This window comes from Mus caroli, unplaced genomic scaffold (genome assembly GCF_978045245.1).
Source record: "Mus caroli unplaced genomic scaffold, Mus_caroli_1 scaffold_2, whole genome shotgun sequence".
Lineage (NCBI taxonomy): Eukaryota > Metazoa > Chordata > Mammalia > Rodentia > Muridae > Mus > Mus caroli.
Genome location: NW_028227257.1, coordinates 53,048,125 through 53,064,756, shown reverse-complemented (window position 1 = coordinate 53,064,756; position 16,632 = coordinate 53,048,125). Strand labels below are relative to the sequence as shown.

Genomic DNA, 16,632 nt, shown 5'->3' with positions numbered 1-16,632 from the left:
GTAAGTAAGTTTTTTCTCAAAAGTCCAATCTGCTAGCGGAAGGCACAGGACCCACATAAATGAACAAGAATGATCAGGGTGGATGGGGGAGTTCTCTGAGGGCAAGGGGCTTGATTGAAGGTTGTCAGTAATAGTAGCTTATCTGTGTGCTTTGTTTGCATAGTCTCCCCGACTGTTCTTTAGTAACATCAGTGGTGGCAAATTGGGCAGGCATCACTAGCTACGGAATTCTTCCCATCATATTTAATGGTCAGCATTTAGTTTTTGAAGTTAAACCAATTTTTCTTCTCTGCTTACTAGCATAGACCTCGAAATCACAATTTTTAGATTATTAAAACTGGGCTGGCCAGGCGTGGTGGCACACGCCTTTAATCCCAGCACTCGGGAGGCAGAGGCAGGCAGATTTCTGAGTTCGAGGCCAGCCTGGTCTACAGAGTGAGTTCCAGGACAGCCAGGGCTACACAGAGAAACCTTGTCTCGAAAAACCAAAAAAAAAAAAACGGGCTGGAGATGGCTCAGTGGTTAAGAGTATTGACTGCTCTTCCAGAGGTCCTGAGTTCAAATCCCAGCAACCATATGGTGGATCACAACCATTTGTAATAAGATCTGATGCCCTCTTCTGATTTGTGTGAAGGCAGCTATAATATACTTATATATAATAAATAAATCTTTAAAAAATTATTAAAACGTCTTTGAAGTCAAGGGTAACTTGGGATTCTATAAAATACAGCTCGGGAAACAAAACCATAGCTGGCTTGTCTAATCCTGCGATGTACTATTTAGAAACCAAACATTTTTCAGAACTATTGCAGTTGAGTTTTGACCTTTTTTTTAGGTTTGTAAATCAAAAGTAAGATTTAGCTGATAGCTTTAAGTTACATGGCTGTCAGAATTGTAGGGTTTACACCTTTTCATCTGAGATTTACTAATTTTGATTTGCAGATTCTTACTGTTACTATAGTATTCATTTAAAATTATTATTATATTTTGTTTTTGCAGTTGGGAAAAGCAGATGTTGTGTCTCACAAGTTCAGGAGGAAATCAAAACTCAAGGTAGCCCAAAGCGACAAGACACCCGGCGCTCCTCCTGCTCCCTGCTCCGCCCTCAGCCCTGGCTCAGACGTGGCTGGTGGGGATGAGGACCGTCTGAGTGCTGTGCATAGACGGGACGGGGAACTCAGTTCAGAGCTTTTGCATTCTGGGTCTCTCTCGGAGCCGCCCTCAGCTGAGAAGCTCCTGAGTGTCAGCTTGCCTGTGCCTTCTTTGTTTGCTGATAACAACATGGAAGTCTTTAATCCCCCTTCATCCTCTGCAACTTCAACTGTCAAGGAAGAAACTCCTGAGTGCAGGCATTCAGGTCTCGTGGAAATCTGTAGTAATGAAGCCGTGTCTGTGTCTTCTTACAAAGTCTGGAGGGATGATTGTTTATTGGTGATCTGGGCAGTCACTAGTAAAGCTGACTCAGAGCTCACAGATGCTCAGTTAGAAATTTTTCCTGTGGAAAATTTCAAGGTAAGACAACATATAAGAGATCATGTTTTAATTAAATAATGCTTACGTAGTGTTTCTGCTTTTGTCTCCAGTGCCTTGTGATTTTGTTCCATATCCTCCTGTCTTCCTTAAAAACAGGACTCAGGATACATTACTCTAGAGAAACAAAGGAAGCCCAATAATATCGTATTTGCAAAGGCCATAGATACTATGTAAAATGAGTGTCTATAGTGTATAATAAAGGTTGTAGGTGCCACACAGGCACTCCTAGTTATCTGTTTTAGTAAATTTTTGCTAGTGGTTTTCATAATGAGGTTTGTTAACTCCCACATTCATGTGCTTTAGTGCTTCTCCTCAGGAGAAGATCACTGTCCACATAACAGTTTATTGATGCTTTCTTCAATATGTTTGTCACTTTCATTTACAGATCATTGAGCAACCTGAATGCTCTTCTCCTGTGATAGAAACAGAACGCACCAAATCCTTTCAATACGGTGTGCAGATGGAAAGCCCTTGTATAGAGGGGACTCTCTCTGGTATTATAAAGTATCAAATGATGGATATGCATTCTGTTCAACTGGAGTTTTCCATGAACTTACCATTATTAGATTTTATTAGGTAAATATTTTCTAACTTTTTTTCTAGCTAGAGACACCATGCTGGCTATTAGGGAGTATAAAAATTACATAATAGTTTGGGCTGGAGAGATGACTTATTGGCTGAGAAGGCTTTCAGAGGACTAGAGTTTGGTTCCTAGCACCTGTATCTGGTGGCTCACAACTGCTTGTAACTCCAGCTCTGGAGGACTCAGTACCACTCTGGCCTCTGTGGGGTACTTGTGTGCACATGCACATAGTCACACACACACACAATTACACATAAGTATTTTTAAAACCTTGTATTCTTACAAGCCAAGCATGCTAGCTCATGCTTTTAATCCCAGTAGTCAGGAGCCTGAGTCAGGCTCAGATTGCCATCTGTTCAAACATTACTAGCCTACAGAGTGAGTTCTAGCTAAGCCTTTGCTACAATGTAAATCTTAACTCTCTTCCACTCTTATTTCATAATTTGAAGATGCACAATATATATGCAACATAATTTTGTGCATTGTAATCAATTCTTTTGTATCTTTAAATGTAGAGTTTTTAAAAACTATTCAATCAATGCATACTTATCAGAAATTCAAATGTTATAAAAATGAAACTAGAATATGAAAGTTGCCTATAATCCACCCCTAGGTAGTCCTGACATTATACAACATAAAACTATTTATGTGTGTGTGTATGTGTGTGTGTATGTGTGTGTATGTGTGTGTGTGTATTGTCAACATAGTCATAAGTTCTTTGGTTAATTTTTAAAAAATTCTTTATATTCATTCTCTTGTACATTGCTTTGACAGAAATTTCATTATTCCCCAAATCCAAAGTACACATGATAGAATAGTTTATATTTGAGAATTTATGCAGTTATTTGGTAAAATCCTGCTGGAGCAATTAATACCTAAAAAAAAAAAAAAAAATTGGGGGGGGGGGTGTTGGCGAGATGGCTCAGTGGTTAAGAGCATTGACTGCTCTTCTAGAGGTCCTGAGTTCAATTCCCAGCAACCACACGGTGGCTCGCAACCATCTGTAGTTGGATCTGATGCCTTCTTCTGGTGTGTGTGAAGATAGCTACAATGTACTCATTTAAAAAAAAAAGATTCATTAAAAAATACTAAAATTGTAATAAACAAAAAAATAAGCAAAATTGGATGGGTTATTAAAAGGGAAAGTGCAGTGTAAATCTTTTGTTGTCAGTAACATCATCAGGTTGGAAGATAACACTCGCCATTCTAAGCATATCTGTTTTAGAAGCATAAATCTCTTGCGACCCAGGCTTACAATGTATAATATATATGTATTATATATGTAATATATATTCGTTTCCATGAGTCATGTGAAATGTTTTTGTTCAGTATCATTGTACTCTTAACAACATAGACTAATTTTTAAAACTTTTTCAGACCATTAAAGATCTCAACTGAAGACTTTGGCAAACTCTGGTTGTCCTTTGCAAATGATGTGAAGCAAACTATAAAAATATCAGAGCCTGGAGTTGCTCTGGCTTCTGTCCTAACAGAGCTGCAGCACAACCTGAGATTTCGTGTGATTGACGTCATAGGTGTGTAGAATAAGGAAAAGGCAGCCCCATGTGAATATAAATTTTTTTTTCCTGAGTGTCATACTTCTTAGAGATTCTTATCATGAGTATCTTTAAAATAGGTGTGTTTCCAGACTGTATAAAGGAGTATTTGATTGAAAAGTTCACAGTATATAATTAACTATCATTTAGCCTTTCTTTTTCTCTTTAACGCTTTAAACATTTCTCCATTTGTGTAGAGTAGGCTTCAAATTCAATCACAAAGTGATTGATTATTCTCAAAATTGTCATATCTCTGGTGCATCAAAAGACACTGTACTAATATTTTATACCTGAGAATTTGGCTTAAAAAAATGATGGCATTTAAGAACAATATTCTCTATCTTTGCAAGGCACCTCTGTTTCAGATTTTTAAGAAAATTAATCATATCTCTTAGTTTGCCTATAAAGCAATAGATTTCTATATGGCTTTTTTCTTGTAACCTGAATTTTGGTTGACCTTAACCATTCTGACTGGAATAGAATAAAATTGTAAAGTTGTTTTAGTTTGCATATTAAAGTAATTTAATATGCATATTAAATAATTTGCATTTATGAGAACTAAATATAGTCCTCATAAATTCAAGTTTATTTGTTCAAGTGTATTTCCTATTTTCTTCTCTGTCAGATTTAGGGTACCAGGTCTTGTGCCAAAATCCCTGATGCATTGGAATTGAGTTTTGTGCAAGGTTTGTGGTGAGGATCTAGTTTTATTCTTTTACTTGTAGCTGGTCAAGGTGTGCTTCACTAGCACCACCTTTTAAACATGCTGTAGTTTTTCCAGTGTGTACTTTTGGCTTCTTTATCAAAACTCAGGGAACTGTTGGAGAATGGGCTTATTTCTGGGTCCTCAATTCTATTTTATGGCTGTGTCTGTTTATATGGCATGCTGTTGGTGAGAGTGGAGTGCTCAAGTCTCTTTGTTGGGGTTAATCTATGGTTTTAGATTTAGTAGTTCTTTTATGAAATGGAATGTACCTGTGTTTGGTGAATATATGTTTAGGATTGTGATGTCCTCTTGATGGGTTGTTCCCTTAATGGATATGAAGAGATTCTTATTACTTCTGACCAGTTATTATGCTTTTAGTATATGTTATGCTGTTAGTATACTACTGTATGACATTATTATTATACATCATATTATTACTGTAGTATACTGTTAGCCTATTAACTAAGTACTTGAGACACTTCTACTTTTTGTCTGATATGGACAGTGCTGCTGTGTACGTGAGTGTGGGAATACCTATTGATATTCTTGCTCTCATCTTAGATTAAAGGCATTCACCACCACTCCAGTACCTTTTCAAGTGTTTGTTGTTTGTTGTTGTTTGTTGAATATATAGAATAGTCTTCCAACTAAGAGTGAAGTGCTCTCTCGAAGGTGCTTGTCTGGTGACTGATGACAAACATCTTTTCCCGGGCTTGTGGCCCGTTTGTAGATGTCTGTGGAGGATTGTCTGTTGAAGTCCATTTTTAAAAGTAATTTCTCCTTTTTGTTGTGTTGCAGGCAATGAAGGACTGTTGGCCTGTAAGCTGCTCCCATCCACCCCCTGTGTCCTGCACTGCCGAGTACATGCTGACGCGGTAGCTCTGTGGTTCCGATCCTCTAGCTCTGTTCTTTCAGACTATTTATCATGTCACTGTCAAAAAGTGATGCAGACATCCTAGCAAAGTTGTGTTAAATTTTACCTTTTCCACATAAATGGTTTACATCTATAACCTTACCAAAGTAAAAAGCACTTGTGGTACTTGTGATGGAGGTGGGGGCTGTAAGTTTTGGTTTATGTGGTTTCTTCTTGAGTCCTGCTAAGAATGATCCCCAAGAAACTGTGTCATTTTTTACTCAGGATTGTACAGTATATTTGCCCCCCCCCCCCACCAATGACCTAAGCTAATATTATAAAATGTTAATGATTTTATGTCACTTAATGTGGAGGGACTGAAAATATTTATTTTGTTATAAATGTTTTATAGCAGGTTTATTCTAGCATTAACTGATTTCTAATAAGGCTGAGACTCAGTTCTCTGCTTTGGTGCAGGGAACACAGAGACTGATCATCACCTGAATCACACTTGGCTTTGGAGTGCAGAATTTGCTGTAAGGAAAATCTGTGCTCTCGGCTCTGCTTTGCACAGGTCAGGGTTAAGCTGAGGTGGCCTAACATACACTAACCATTGTACAAGACCATGGCATGCTGGCTGTTAGGCAAACACAATCTCTGGTTTTTACTTTTTAACTTGTTACACTTCATTTTCAGTAATTTGACCATAAAGTATATCTGTTTGCTATTAGATCCTTTTTGCAGTTAAAATTTGTGAACATAGTATAAATGGCCAATTGATTTTTTTTTCTGGTCCTTAAATCTACTAGTATTAAGTGGATGTTACTGAGTGGTGACTATGTAAATATATCCTACAAATACTTCGGCAAAATATATCATTTAAATGTTATATTTATGCTTATAGGCCCTCTGTTAGTAAAAGAAGAGATTATGCCTTGTATGTGTGATGGGCCAAAATCTTGAGATTGTATATTAACTGAAATAGTATTTTATAAAAACTAATGGTGCTGTGGGAAATATTAATTTTACCCTTTTTGGTACTTCACCATTGAAACTATTCAGGTAATACAACTTAAGTTATTCTTAGTGGTCAGGCACTCTGGTTTTACATTATCTCACCAATACTTGCTGTAAAGATGCTGAGGAGGAGGCCAGGTAGTGGTGGTGGTGAGGATGCACGCCTTTAATCCCAGCACTTGGGAGGCAGAGGCAGGCGGATTTCTGAGTTCAAGGCCAGCCTGGTTTACAGAGTGAGTTCCAGGACAGCCAGGGCTATACAGAGAAATCCTGTCTCGGAAAAAAAAAAAAAAAAAAAAAAAAAGACTCTACAGAGCTGTCATCCATAGTTAGAACAAGACAAAAAGTCATATTTTTTGTATTTCTTAAGTTAACTTTTAGGATATTCATTCATAAATGTAGCATTTTGTTAACGTCACTCTTAAATACATGCAGTTAAGCCTTGCTGAAAGAGGAGGGTGACTGGAATGTCCTGCACTTTGGGTTTCTCCCTTCAGAAGAAGGAAGACTGGATGCATCAGAGCCTCGGCACTGTCGGGATAGAGGGTTTGGAAGCAGCTGCTCCATTAGCTTCCTCTTCCTCTTTACGTTGCCATTCCCAGCCTTCCCTGCTCCTCACCCAGACTTGCCCTGACTTTATCAAGCAGTGCAGCCTCGTGGTGTAGGATGGGCTCCTTTGTGTATTTTTCCAGGCGTTTCTGTGGTCACTGAGGTTGGTCAGTTGTGGAGCAGGGAGAGTAAGGTATGTAGAATCACAGACAGCCGTCCCAAGGACCATGGTTGTAGCTTTCTGCTGCTTTGTTATAAGGGATGGTTATGAGAGGACTCGACTGGCCTGTCTAACAGCACACGTGTAAACAGTAGGTTTGGGGTTGAGGCATGACTTCAGATCTGCCAAAGAGAACATAGTGTCATTTTTGTTCTTTCTGAACTCACTAATTAGATAAAATGTAGAGTAACAGGGTTTCTACAGAAATGTTTAATACAATGTTTACAATGTTTATGATTTTAATAAACTAATAATAATAGAAAAGAGTAGATATTTTAAAACTTTGGCCCAGTACATATTCTATCTAAACTCACTGCATTATATTCTGAATCAGGCATCGTCAACCTTTTTGATCACAAAATAGGGAGAATTTTAGGTCTAGTTCTTGCGTGGGGCCATCCACAACATCTAGTCTTTTTACTTTATAATCAGCCAATGAGGGTAGCGCTTGGGGGAAGAATGGCTGTGTGCTGTGTGCTGGGCAGCATTACCAAGGATGGAGGGCAGCAGAGCCAGGCTGGGGACAGATAAAGGAGGACAGGAAGACCATGAGAGCAGCGGAAAGGAGGTGGCCAGGCTCCTAGAAGTCACCCAGGCGCTCAGCAGAAGAGCGGCCACTCGGGGTATGAGAGGAGCCTGTCTTACCCTTCCCTACAGAGAAGCTGTGGGAGGAGCTGAGCAGTCTGAGAGCCAGTGTACAGGTGTGCCCAGCGCAGCATGTGCTCTGCAGGGAGTGTTAGCTGACGTGCTAAGCTCTTCCAAATTGACTTATAAAAGTACAGTATTTTATTTTCATTTAACTGTAGGTTCTTTTATTTTCTATGGCTAAACATGATTGTTGTCACATGGTAAGCCATGAGAAGTGCACTGACCCTATTCATGTGTCTTTGAGCTGTTTTCTTATGTCAAAACTTTAGGAGAGAACAATGCAAGTGAATAGCAACGTAATAAATGATGCATTTTTTTTTTTACTTTGTTTTGGCACTGGACTGTGTAAAATTGAAATTTTTTAATTGAATGTATAATAAAACATCTGTGCTTTTTGGGGTCTGTATGTTCTTTATAATTTAAGTAGATGAAAATTATTTAATCAGTATATAGATAAGCTTCTAAATATATAAATACAACTTACTCAATCTGTATGTTACCGGTATGTATGTTTTTGCATGTGTGTTATATGCACATGTTTGTGTGTGTACATATAATCATGTAAATGTTCATGTTTCAGAGGCCAGAGATCAACATCAGGTTTCTTCTTCGCTATCTTATTAGTTTTTAACTTTTAAAAATATGACTTATTCATACATATGTGCTTGGTGCTAGCAGAGGTCAGAAGAGCCATCGGTTCCCCTGGAACTGGAGTTAAAGAGCAAATGGTTGTGAGCTGCTGTGTGAGTGCAGGAAATTGAACCCAGGTGCTCTGCAGGTTCTACAGCGCAACAAGAGCTCTTAACCACTGAGCTATTTCTTCAGCCCCTAGTCTCGTAGAACTCACTGACTTGAGCTGCCCAGCCCACAGGGAATCTACTCATCCTTCTGCCTCATTCCTAGCCTTTGAGTCAGGGTTTTAGGCACAGGCGAGCGAGCCTTGATCTTTGACTCCCAACTGCTGGGAATACAGGTTTGCACTACCATACCCAACTAATTACTATTATGTTTAAGGTCACTCTGGCAGCTGTATGGGTGGAAGATTACAGGGTGATCAGAAAGGGGCCAGTTCTGACTTCTCAGATGGCAGATGATGGAAACGTTAAGAAGTGGTCTGACTCCAAGTTAGGCTTGTAATTGTGCTCCGTTCCCTCTCTGGAGTGAGGACATTTATCTCACGAGAAACAAAGATGATTTTTCGTCGCCACCAACCCTGTTAGTTTCATCAGTTTTGTCAAGGGATAAAAAGGGGTAAATGTCAGTCGGCTTGGAACAGACGCCAGCCCTAGAGGTCAAAGCGTCCTTCAGATGCCTCCCTCTTCTCCCTTACCCTTGGTACACTTTCCTCGCACAGCACTCTGATTCTCCCCTCAGTGTGTCTACTCCTTCGCCATTTCCAGGGAGAGACCAGGCTGTTCCTGGGAAAATGCTGTTTCCTAGCCCTGAAGACAGGGAATTACAAACACTGGTTTTCTGGAATCTTCGCTCCTTACAGGAACAAGTTTCTGAGTCAGATCAATTATGTTTGAGCCGCAAAACTAAACAAGGTCCCGAATATACCCAGAAAAAAAGCCCCAGTTGCATATGGCGCGAAGGGAGCTGACAAAGTAGCGACACCACACCAAGCAAGTGCAAAAACACAGCAGCTGGTAATTTTCCCCATTCAGCAGCACGGGCTGCGGGAATTTCACAGAATTGCTTGGTCAAGGCCCCGCCCACCAGCTGGACAGCCAATCGAATCCTAGCAGCGCTCTGCCCGTAGCTGCTGGGACGCTGCAATTTGGGCGCGCTGACGCGGAAGCTCGTGAGCCGCTGGTAAGGTGAGCTCCGGCCGGGAGGGGCACGGGGCTCCGGCCGGGAGGGGCACGGGCCTGGGCGCGTGACCCTGAGGTCCTGAGGCGGGAGGCCAACGCCGACAGGGCCCGCGTGCCCGCCGCTCTTTCGAGACCCCGGAGCGCCCTGGCCGCCAGCTTCTCTTTGCGGAGCCCTTTGCAGGCCGGGCAGCGTGGGGGCTCCTCTCAGGAAGCAGGCGTACCCGAGTAAAGATTGTAAAGAAATTAAATGTCCATCTCGTTTAAAAGTGCTGATGGCTTCCGGCCTTACCTAGATGAGGCTGGTAGGTGTATCGTGCACTGATTGGGGGACCGAGACCCCCACCCCCGGTTTGACAGTGTCATATCCAGAATGAGGACTTTGAACTCTGGAGGTTGAGAGTTTGCGCCAGAAGTGTCTTTTATAATCTCTCCTAGCTGTACTTTATTCTTTGAAAGCTGAAAGAAAGAATGTTGGAAGACCCTGTGAGGGTTGAATTTTAAGTCGCATGCTTATCTGAAGAACTCAGAGATAAGGCTGAGTTTAGGTCCTTCTAAAAACAGAAATTAAAAGGCCAGCGGTGGTGGCGCACACCTTTAGTCTTTAGCACTTGGGAGGCAGAGGCAGGCAGATCTCTGAGTTAAGGCCAACCTGATCTACAGAGTGAGTTCCAGGACAGCCAGAGCTATACAGAGAAACCCATTATGTGCAGTTTTGGATCCAGATATTTTTCTATTTAACATTACATAATTCCAGTTTTGCATCTTACAGCTGTTATGGGTTTGGGGTATATTAGCTAACCTCTTGGTGTATCAGTGTCCTCATTTGTATAAGTGGGGGTAAAGAGTATGCTTGCTTGGTAGGATAGCCATAGCTATGTAAGGCCACAGAATGTTCAACCTAAGATTTTATAAATATTAGCACTCACAGTGCACAAAGCAAACACTGTAGTACTGGAAAGTTCCCCCCATAATTAATGAAGTTTCTATATTACTTCCAAGAATTTCTTAAATTGTTCTTACTGAATAATTTGAGTTCTTACTGAACTAGAGTTCATTTTTATTGTAATAGGTTGTATTAATAAATATACAGATCCCTTTCTTCCATTCTGCATTGCAGAGTAGCACATATTGAAGTCACATGGTAGACAAAGTATTGTCAAGTGGCTTCTTGATGGCTAGAAAACTAAGAAATCTGTGTGGCTAACTATACTTGAACTTTTAGAACTAAGGAACAAATTTTACTGAAACTTAGGATTCAGAGACAAGTATTGTTGCTATTTTGATGTATATAAATTATATACATCTGAATAGCTATTATGTTTTACTTCATAGGTTTTGTTATAAATCAAGGTTGAGGCAGGAGAGTTGCTGAGAGTGTGAGGTCAGCCTAGGCCACAGAGTGTGTTTCATGCCTCCCTGGGCTACAAAGTGAAATCCTTCCTCAGAAACAAAATTCACACACAAATCCTGAAAAATGGAATAAAAGGAAAGGACTGTTGTTGGCCTGCATTGTAGAAAAACGGGCATAGTTGAGGAGATCCATGAGAGAAGGGTGGCAGCCAAGAGTGAACGTCAGCAGACTGCTGTCTCCATGGTGTGTGGACAGTGCTTGGAAGGTGTAGGGGGTCTCAGTACAAGGCTGGGGTATGGCAGAGGAGCCTGAGCCCTCCCATGCCTCTTTCAGGGCTGTAGCAACTGTGGCCAAATGCAGCTTTGTTGATGAACTGTGCAGGTGAGGCATAAGTAATCCTGTCTTCCTTTCTTCACTGTTCAGTGACTCTTAATTGGCCAAACACCATTACCAAAGGAGCCATTGTCTCTGTGTCCCTGCAGTCTGGAGGTTCTCAAAGATAGGCTAAGCATTTGATATCTGTTTGCTTTGTAAAGAGTATAATATTAAGGCTGGAGAGATGGCTGAGCAGTTAAGAGAACTGTCTGCTTTTCCAAAGGACCCAGGTTCAAATCTCAGCACTCACATGTCAGTTCACAACTGTCTGTAATTCCAGTTCCAGGGGACATGACACCCTCACACAGATATACATGGAGGCAGAATACCAATGTAAATAAAAATTTTAAAAAACATTATTTGTGCACGTGTGTGTGTGTTTATGTATGTACATGCCTGAGGGTAACAATATAAGGTGACAAATCCCCTGTAGTTGGAGTTACAGACATCTGTGAATCACCTTACATGGGAGCTGGGAACTGAATTCTGATCCTATGCAAGAACAGAAAATGCTCTTAACTGATGAGCCATCTGTCCAGAACCATGTTGTGTGGCTGCTGTTATTAATGAAAATGTGTAGAGTTTTGGATGTTAGCATATCCTTTAACTGCTGAGCAATCTCCCCAGGTCTTAACTGAAGATCTCTATAAAAATGCAATAATTACGATTTTTAATGTTAGAAGCAAAAGTTAGACCCAAAGATATTTTGCTTGTTTAAAAGTTTTGATTCGGGCTGGTGAGATGGCTCAGTGGGTAAGAGCACCCGACTGTTCTTCCGAAGGTCCAGAGTTCAAATCCCAGCAACCACATGGTGGCTCACAACCATCCGTAACGAGATCTGGCGCCCTCTTCTGGAGTGTCTGAAGATAGCTACAGTGAACTTACATATAATAAATAAATAAATCTTTAAAAAAAAAAAAAAAAGTTTTGATTCTTTTGGTCTCTTGTTTTTGAAAAATTGCTTGGTATGATCAGCAGGTTCTGATTGGTTCAAATGGCTCATGGTTTCCTGTCATTACCAGACCAAGTAGTTGTAGCATAGGGAAGTGGGATCATGACCTGGAACAAGCCTAAGAACTTGGATGGGGGGGCCAGGCACAGTGGGGCACACCTTGAATCCCAGCACTCGAGGGGGAGAGGTAGGCAGATTGGGGCCAGCCTGAACTACAAAGCAAGTTCCAGGATAGTCAGGGCTACACAGAGAAATCCTGTCTCACAAAACAAATACAATAAAATAAAATAAGAACATGAATGGGACCCCAGAATGTCTGGATTTCATTCAAATCAGCTTTAAAATTGAGTTGCATGAAAAAAAATTTAGTTAAATATGGATATACTCTTCTATTTTAAGGTATGATAAATACATTTTAAATATATATTGAGATATCCATTATTCGGTAAGGGTAATGACCAAGCCAGCTCAGTCAGTCAGTGGGGTTACCAGGGAAGGAATGAGGATTGAGAAGAAAAAGACAGTTAGACAACACCGTAACATGACTCGAGTCAGTGCTGAGGCTGAAGTGGGTTTATTTTTTTCCCTGTCTGTGATATTCAGGGACTTATCAAGATGGTCAAGATCTTTAGCCTACTTCCTTGACCTCGCCCAATGTCACATTCCTGCCAAATTTCTTGAGGCTGCACCAAGAGCTCTCCACTGAGTAACTTGATGCATATCACCTCATTTAGTAGATGTACAAATAGATAAATCTAAATTATACATAGAAGAGAAAAGGTGAAAGATTTAAGTCTTATTTCTCATGTAACATGAGGATCTTTTTTTCCATCCACTTACCTGGAAATGACACGATTCCATCCTTCAACTCCACTGTAGAAGGTAGACCCTTTGAAACGAAGATGGAAAGAACAAATGAGCCCTGAATCAGATGAGAGAGGCTGGTATGGAAGACTGGGGAGGTGAGAGGAGCTGGTATGGAAGACTGGGGAGTGGTAGCTATTGCTGGCGAGTTGGATGGCTGAGGTAAGAGCGAAGGCATTATGTCTGTTTTGTATTTCGCACTTAGGCCCCAGAGGCAAGTAGTTTCTTGGCTTTGACTAGTTGAGCCTCAGCCGAGTTTGCATGTACCTATCTGTCCTCCTAGGAACAGAAGAGATGCTAAGAACTCTCAGTTAACCAGACCAAGCCAAACACTTGTAATCGAGTCAAGAGAATTACAAAACAGCATGTCAACTCTAGAGGAGCCATCTAAACAGAGTATCTGTCCTGCTGCAGGATATTTGATCACACTGTAAACCCAGAGAGAGTGTGTTATTTACTGCAAAAACCTGTTTCTAGTTGTGTTGTAGTTCAGCCTTAACACACACCTTTAGTCCAAGAGCTTTCTTCATAAATATTGTAAACAAGATTAAATAAAATCAGCTATAGGTCAAAAGGTAGCACAAGCAACCAAGTGACAGGAAGTGAACATAGAATTTTTTTTAATTAAGTGTTTTCTTCATTTACATTTCCAATGCTATCCCCAAAAGTCCCCCCCTCCCACTCCCCTACCCACCCACTCCCACTTCTTGGCCCTAGTGTCCCCTGTACTGAGGCATATAAAGCTTGCAAGACCAAGGGGCCTCTCTTCCCAATGATGGCCGACTAGGCCATCTTCTGATACATATGCAGCTAGAGACATGAGCTCCAGGGGTACTGGTTAGTTCATATTGTTGTTCCACCTATAGGGTTGCAGATCTCTTTAGCTCCTTGGGTATTTTCTCTAGCTCTTCCATTGAGGGCCCTGTGTTCCATCCAATAGCTGATTGTGAGCATCCACTTCTGTGTTTGCCAGGCACCGGCATAGCCTCACAAGAGACAGCTATATCAGGGTCCTTTCAGCAAAATCTTGCTGACATATGCAATGGTGTCAGTGTTTGGAGGCTGATTATGGGATGGATCCCTGGGTGTGGCAGTCTCTAGATGGTCCATCCTTTTGTCTCCGCTCCAAACTGTGTCTGTGTAACTCCTTCCATGGGTGTTTTGTTCCCAATTCTAAGAAGGGACAAAGTGTCCACACTTTGGTCTTCATTCTTCTTAGAACGGAGTTTCATGTGTTTTGCAAATTGTATCTTGTATCTTGGGTATTCTAAGTTTCTGGGCTAATATCCACTTATCAGTGAGTACATATCATGTGAGTTCTTTTGTGATTGGCTTACCGCACTCAGGATGATACCCTCCAGGTCCATCCATTTGCCTAGGAATTTCATAAATTCATTCTTTTTAATAGCTGAGTAGTACTCCATTGTGTAAATGTACCACATTTTCTGTATCCATTCCTCTGTTGAGGGACATCTGGGTTCTTTCCAGCTTCTGGCTATTATAAATAAGGAGGCTATGAACATAGTGGAGCATGTGTCCTTCTTACCAGTTGGAACATCTTCTGGATATATGCCCAGGAGAGGTATTGCGGGATCCTCCAGTAGTACTATGTCCAATTTTCTGAGGAACCACCAGACTGATTTCTAGAGTGGTTGTACAAGCTTGCAATTCCACCAACAATGGAGGAGTGTTCCTCTTTCTCCACATCCTCACCAGCATCTGCTGTCACCTGAATTTTTGATCTTAGCCATTCTGACTGGTGTGAGGTGGAATCTCAGGATTGTTTTGATTTGCATTTCCCTGATGACTAAGGATGTTGAACACACATGGTGGGACTCATGGCTTCAGCTGCATATGTAACAAAGGATGGCTTAGTCGGACATCAATGGTGGGGAGAGGCCCTGTATCCTATGAAGGCTCTATGCCTCAGTGTGGGGGAATGCCAGGGACAGGAAGCAAGAGTGGGTGGGTTGCTGAGCAGGGGAAGGGAAGAGGGGCTAGGAGGAGGGTGTTTTTCAGAGGGGAAACCAGGAAAGGGGACAACATTGGAATTGTAATTAAAGAAAATATTCAATAAAAAAAAAAAAAAGAGAGCACTGACTGCTCTTCCAGAGGTCCTGAGTTCAATTCCCAGCAACCACATGGTGGCTCACAACCTTCTGTAATGGGATCTGATGCCTTCTTCTGGTGTGTCTGAAGAGAGCAACAGTATACTCATATACATTTTAGAGAGCTAGAAACAGAGAGAGAGGGAGAGACAGAGACAGACAAACAGACAAGAGATGGAGTACTAGGGAGGTCTGGATAGAGACAGATGGACAGATGTGACTCAGAAAAATGGTAGTTTATAAAGGTAAAGGGGGACCCTGTGTTAGGATGAGGTGTTAAATGTTTGTTGTTGTTTTGCTTTGTTTTTGTTTGATTGTTTCTTTTTTCTTTTTCTTTCTTTTTTTTTTTTTTTTTTTTTTTTGCAACAGCATTTCTCTGTAGCTTTGGCTGTCCTGGAACTCTGTAGATCAGGTTGGTTTCTAACTCAGAGATATCTGCCTGCCTCTGCCTCCCAAGTGCTGAGATTAAAGGCATGTGCTAGCACCGCCAAAAAGAGGTGTTTAATTTTAACTGGGCATGTTAATTAGGTGAGCCAAAGGGGGCTTCTGATTGCTGGTCTTCAATACTTTGTTGGATCTTGGTAGTCAGTCTCAGGAGGAGGAAGTGGCCATATAAGGAAATAGACTGTGTGGGCTAGCATCAGGAATGTAATCTAATGGTTTTTAGCAAGGCAGAGGGAATGGGGTAGAAGGGCAAGGTTTGTCAGAGCTGTGTTTGCTATGCATGGGCTGGCTAGAGGCCCTTCACAGTCTATTAAAGGAAGTGTGCTGGCTGGTTTTGTGTCAACTTGACACAAGCTGGAGCTATCACAGAGAAAGGAGCTTCAGTTGGGGCAATGCCTCCACGAGATCCAGCTGTAAGGCATTTTCTCAATTAGTGATCAAGGGGGAAAGGCCCCTTGTGGGTGGGACCGTCTCTGAGCAAGCCAGGGAGAGCAAGCCAGTAAAGAACATCCCTCCATGGCTTCTGCTTCAGTTTCTGATTTCTGACCTGCTTGAGTTCCAGTCCTGACATCCTTTGGTGATGAACAGCAATGTGGAAAATGTAAGCTAAATAAACCCTTTCCTCCCCAACTGCTTCTTGGTCATGATGTTTGTACAGGAATAGAAACCCTGACTAAGACAGGAAGTAAGGTCAGGAACGCTGAGGCAGAAGCCTGGAGCCAGGAACTCTAGGAGAGACTGGAGGAAGGCAGTTTCCTAGCTTGCTTCCTCTGGCTCATTCAGTTGCTTTTCTTTCCTTCCCGGCCGCCCCCCCCCCCACCTCTTTCTCTTTTGTTTTGCTTTTTCAAACAGGGTTCTCTGTGTAGTCCTGGCTTCTCTATAGAGCAGGCTGGCCTAGAACTCAGAGATTTTCTGCCTCTGCCTCCCAAGTGCTGGGATTAAAGGCATGCACCATACCACCTAGCAGTTAGCTTTCTTGGACAGCCTATGTCTACCTGCATAGGAATGACACTGCCCACAGTGGATGGACTGTAGCAATTAGCAATGAAGAAAACGCCC

General features: G+C 41.5%; 1 protein-coding gene across 5 annotated transcripts in view; it reads left to right on the top strand.

Moving 5' to 3' along the window:
• Window positions 1–16,632, top strand: part of Ap4e1 (adaptor related protein complex 4 subunit epsilon 1) — an 85,398-nt gene that overhangs the window by 52,054 nt on the left and 16,712 nt on the right. Inside the window, exons 18-21 of one of the 5 annotated variants that reach the window (XM_021156538.2) lie at window positions 1,000–1,512; window positions 1,919–2,109; window positions 3,494–3,651; window positions 5,177–5,318. In XM_021156538.2, the coding sequence (XP_021012197.2) occupies window positions 1,000–1,512; window positions 1,919–2,109; window positions 3,494–3,651; window positions 5,177–5,318 (1,004 nt within the window). Of the gene's footprint in view, window positions 1–999; window positions 1,513–1,918; window positions 2,110–3,493; window positions 3,652–5,176; window positions 5,319–9,420; window positions 9,486–13,036; window positions 13,184–16,632 lie in introns of those variants that run through there. The other 4 variants (XM_029469253.2, XM_085834419.1, XM_021155625.3 and 1 more) reach the window with 4 other exon arrangements.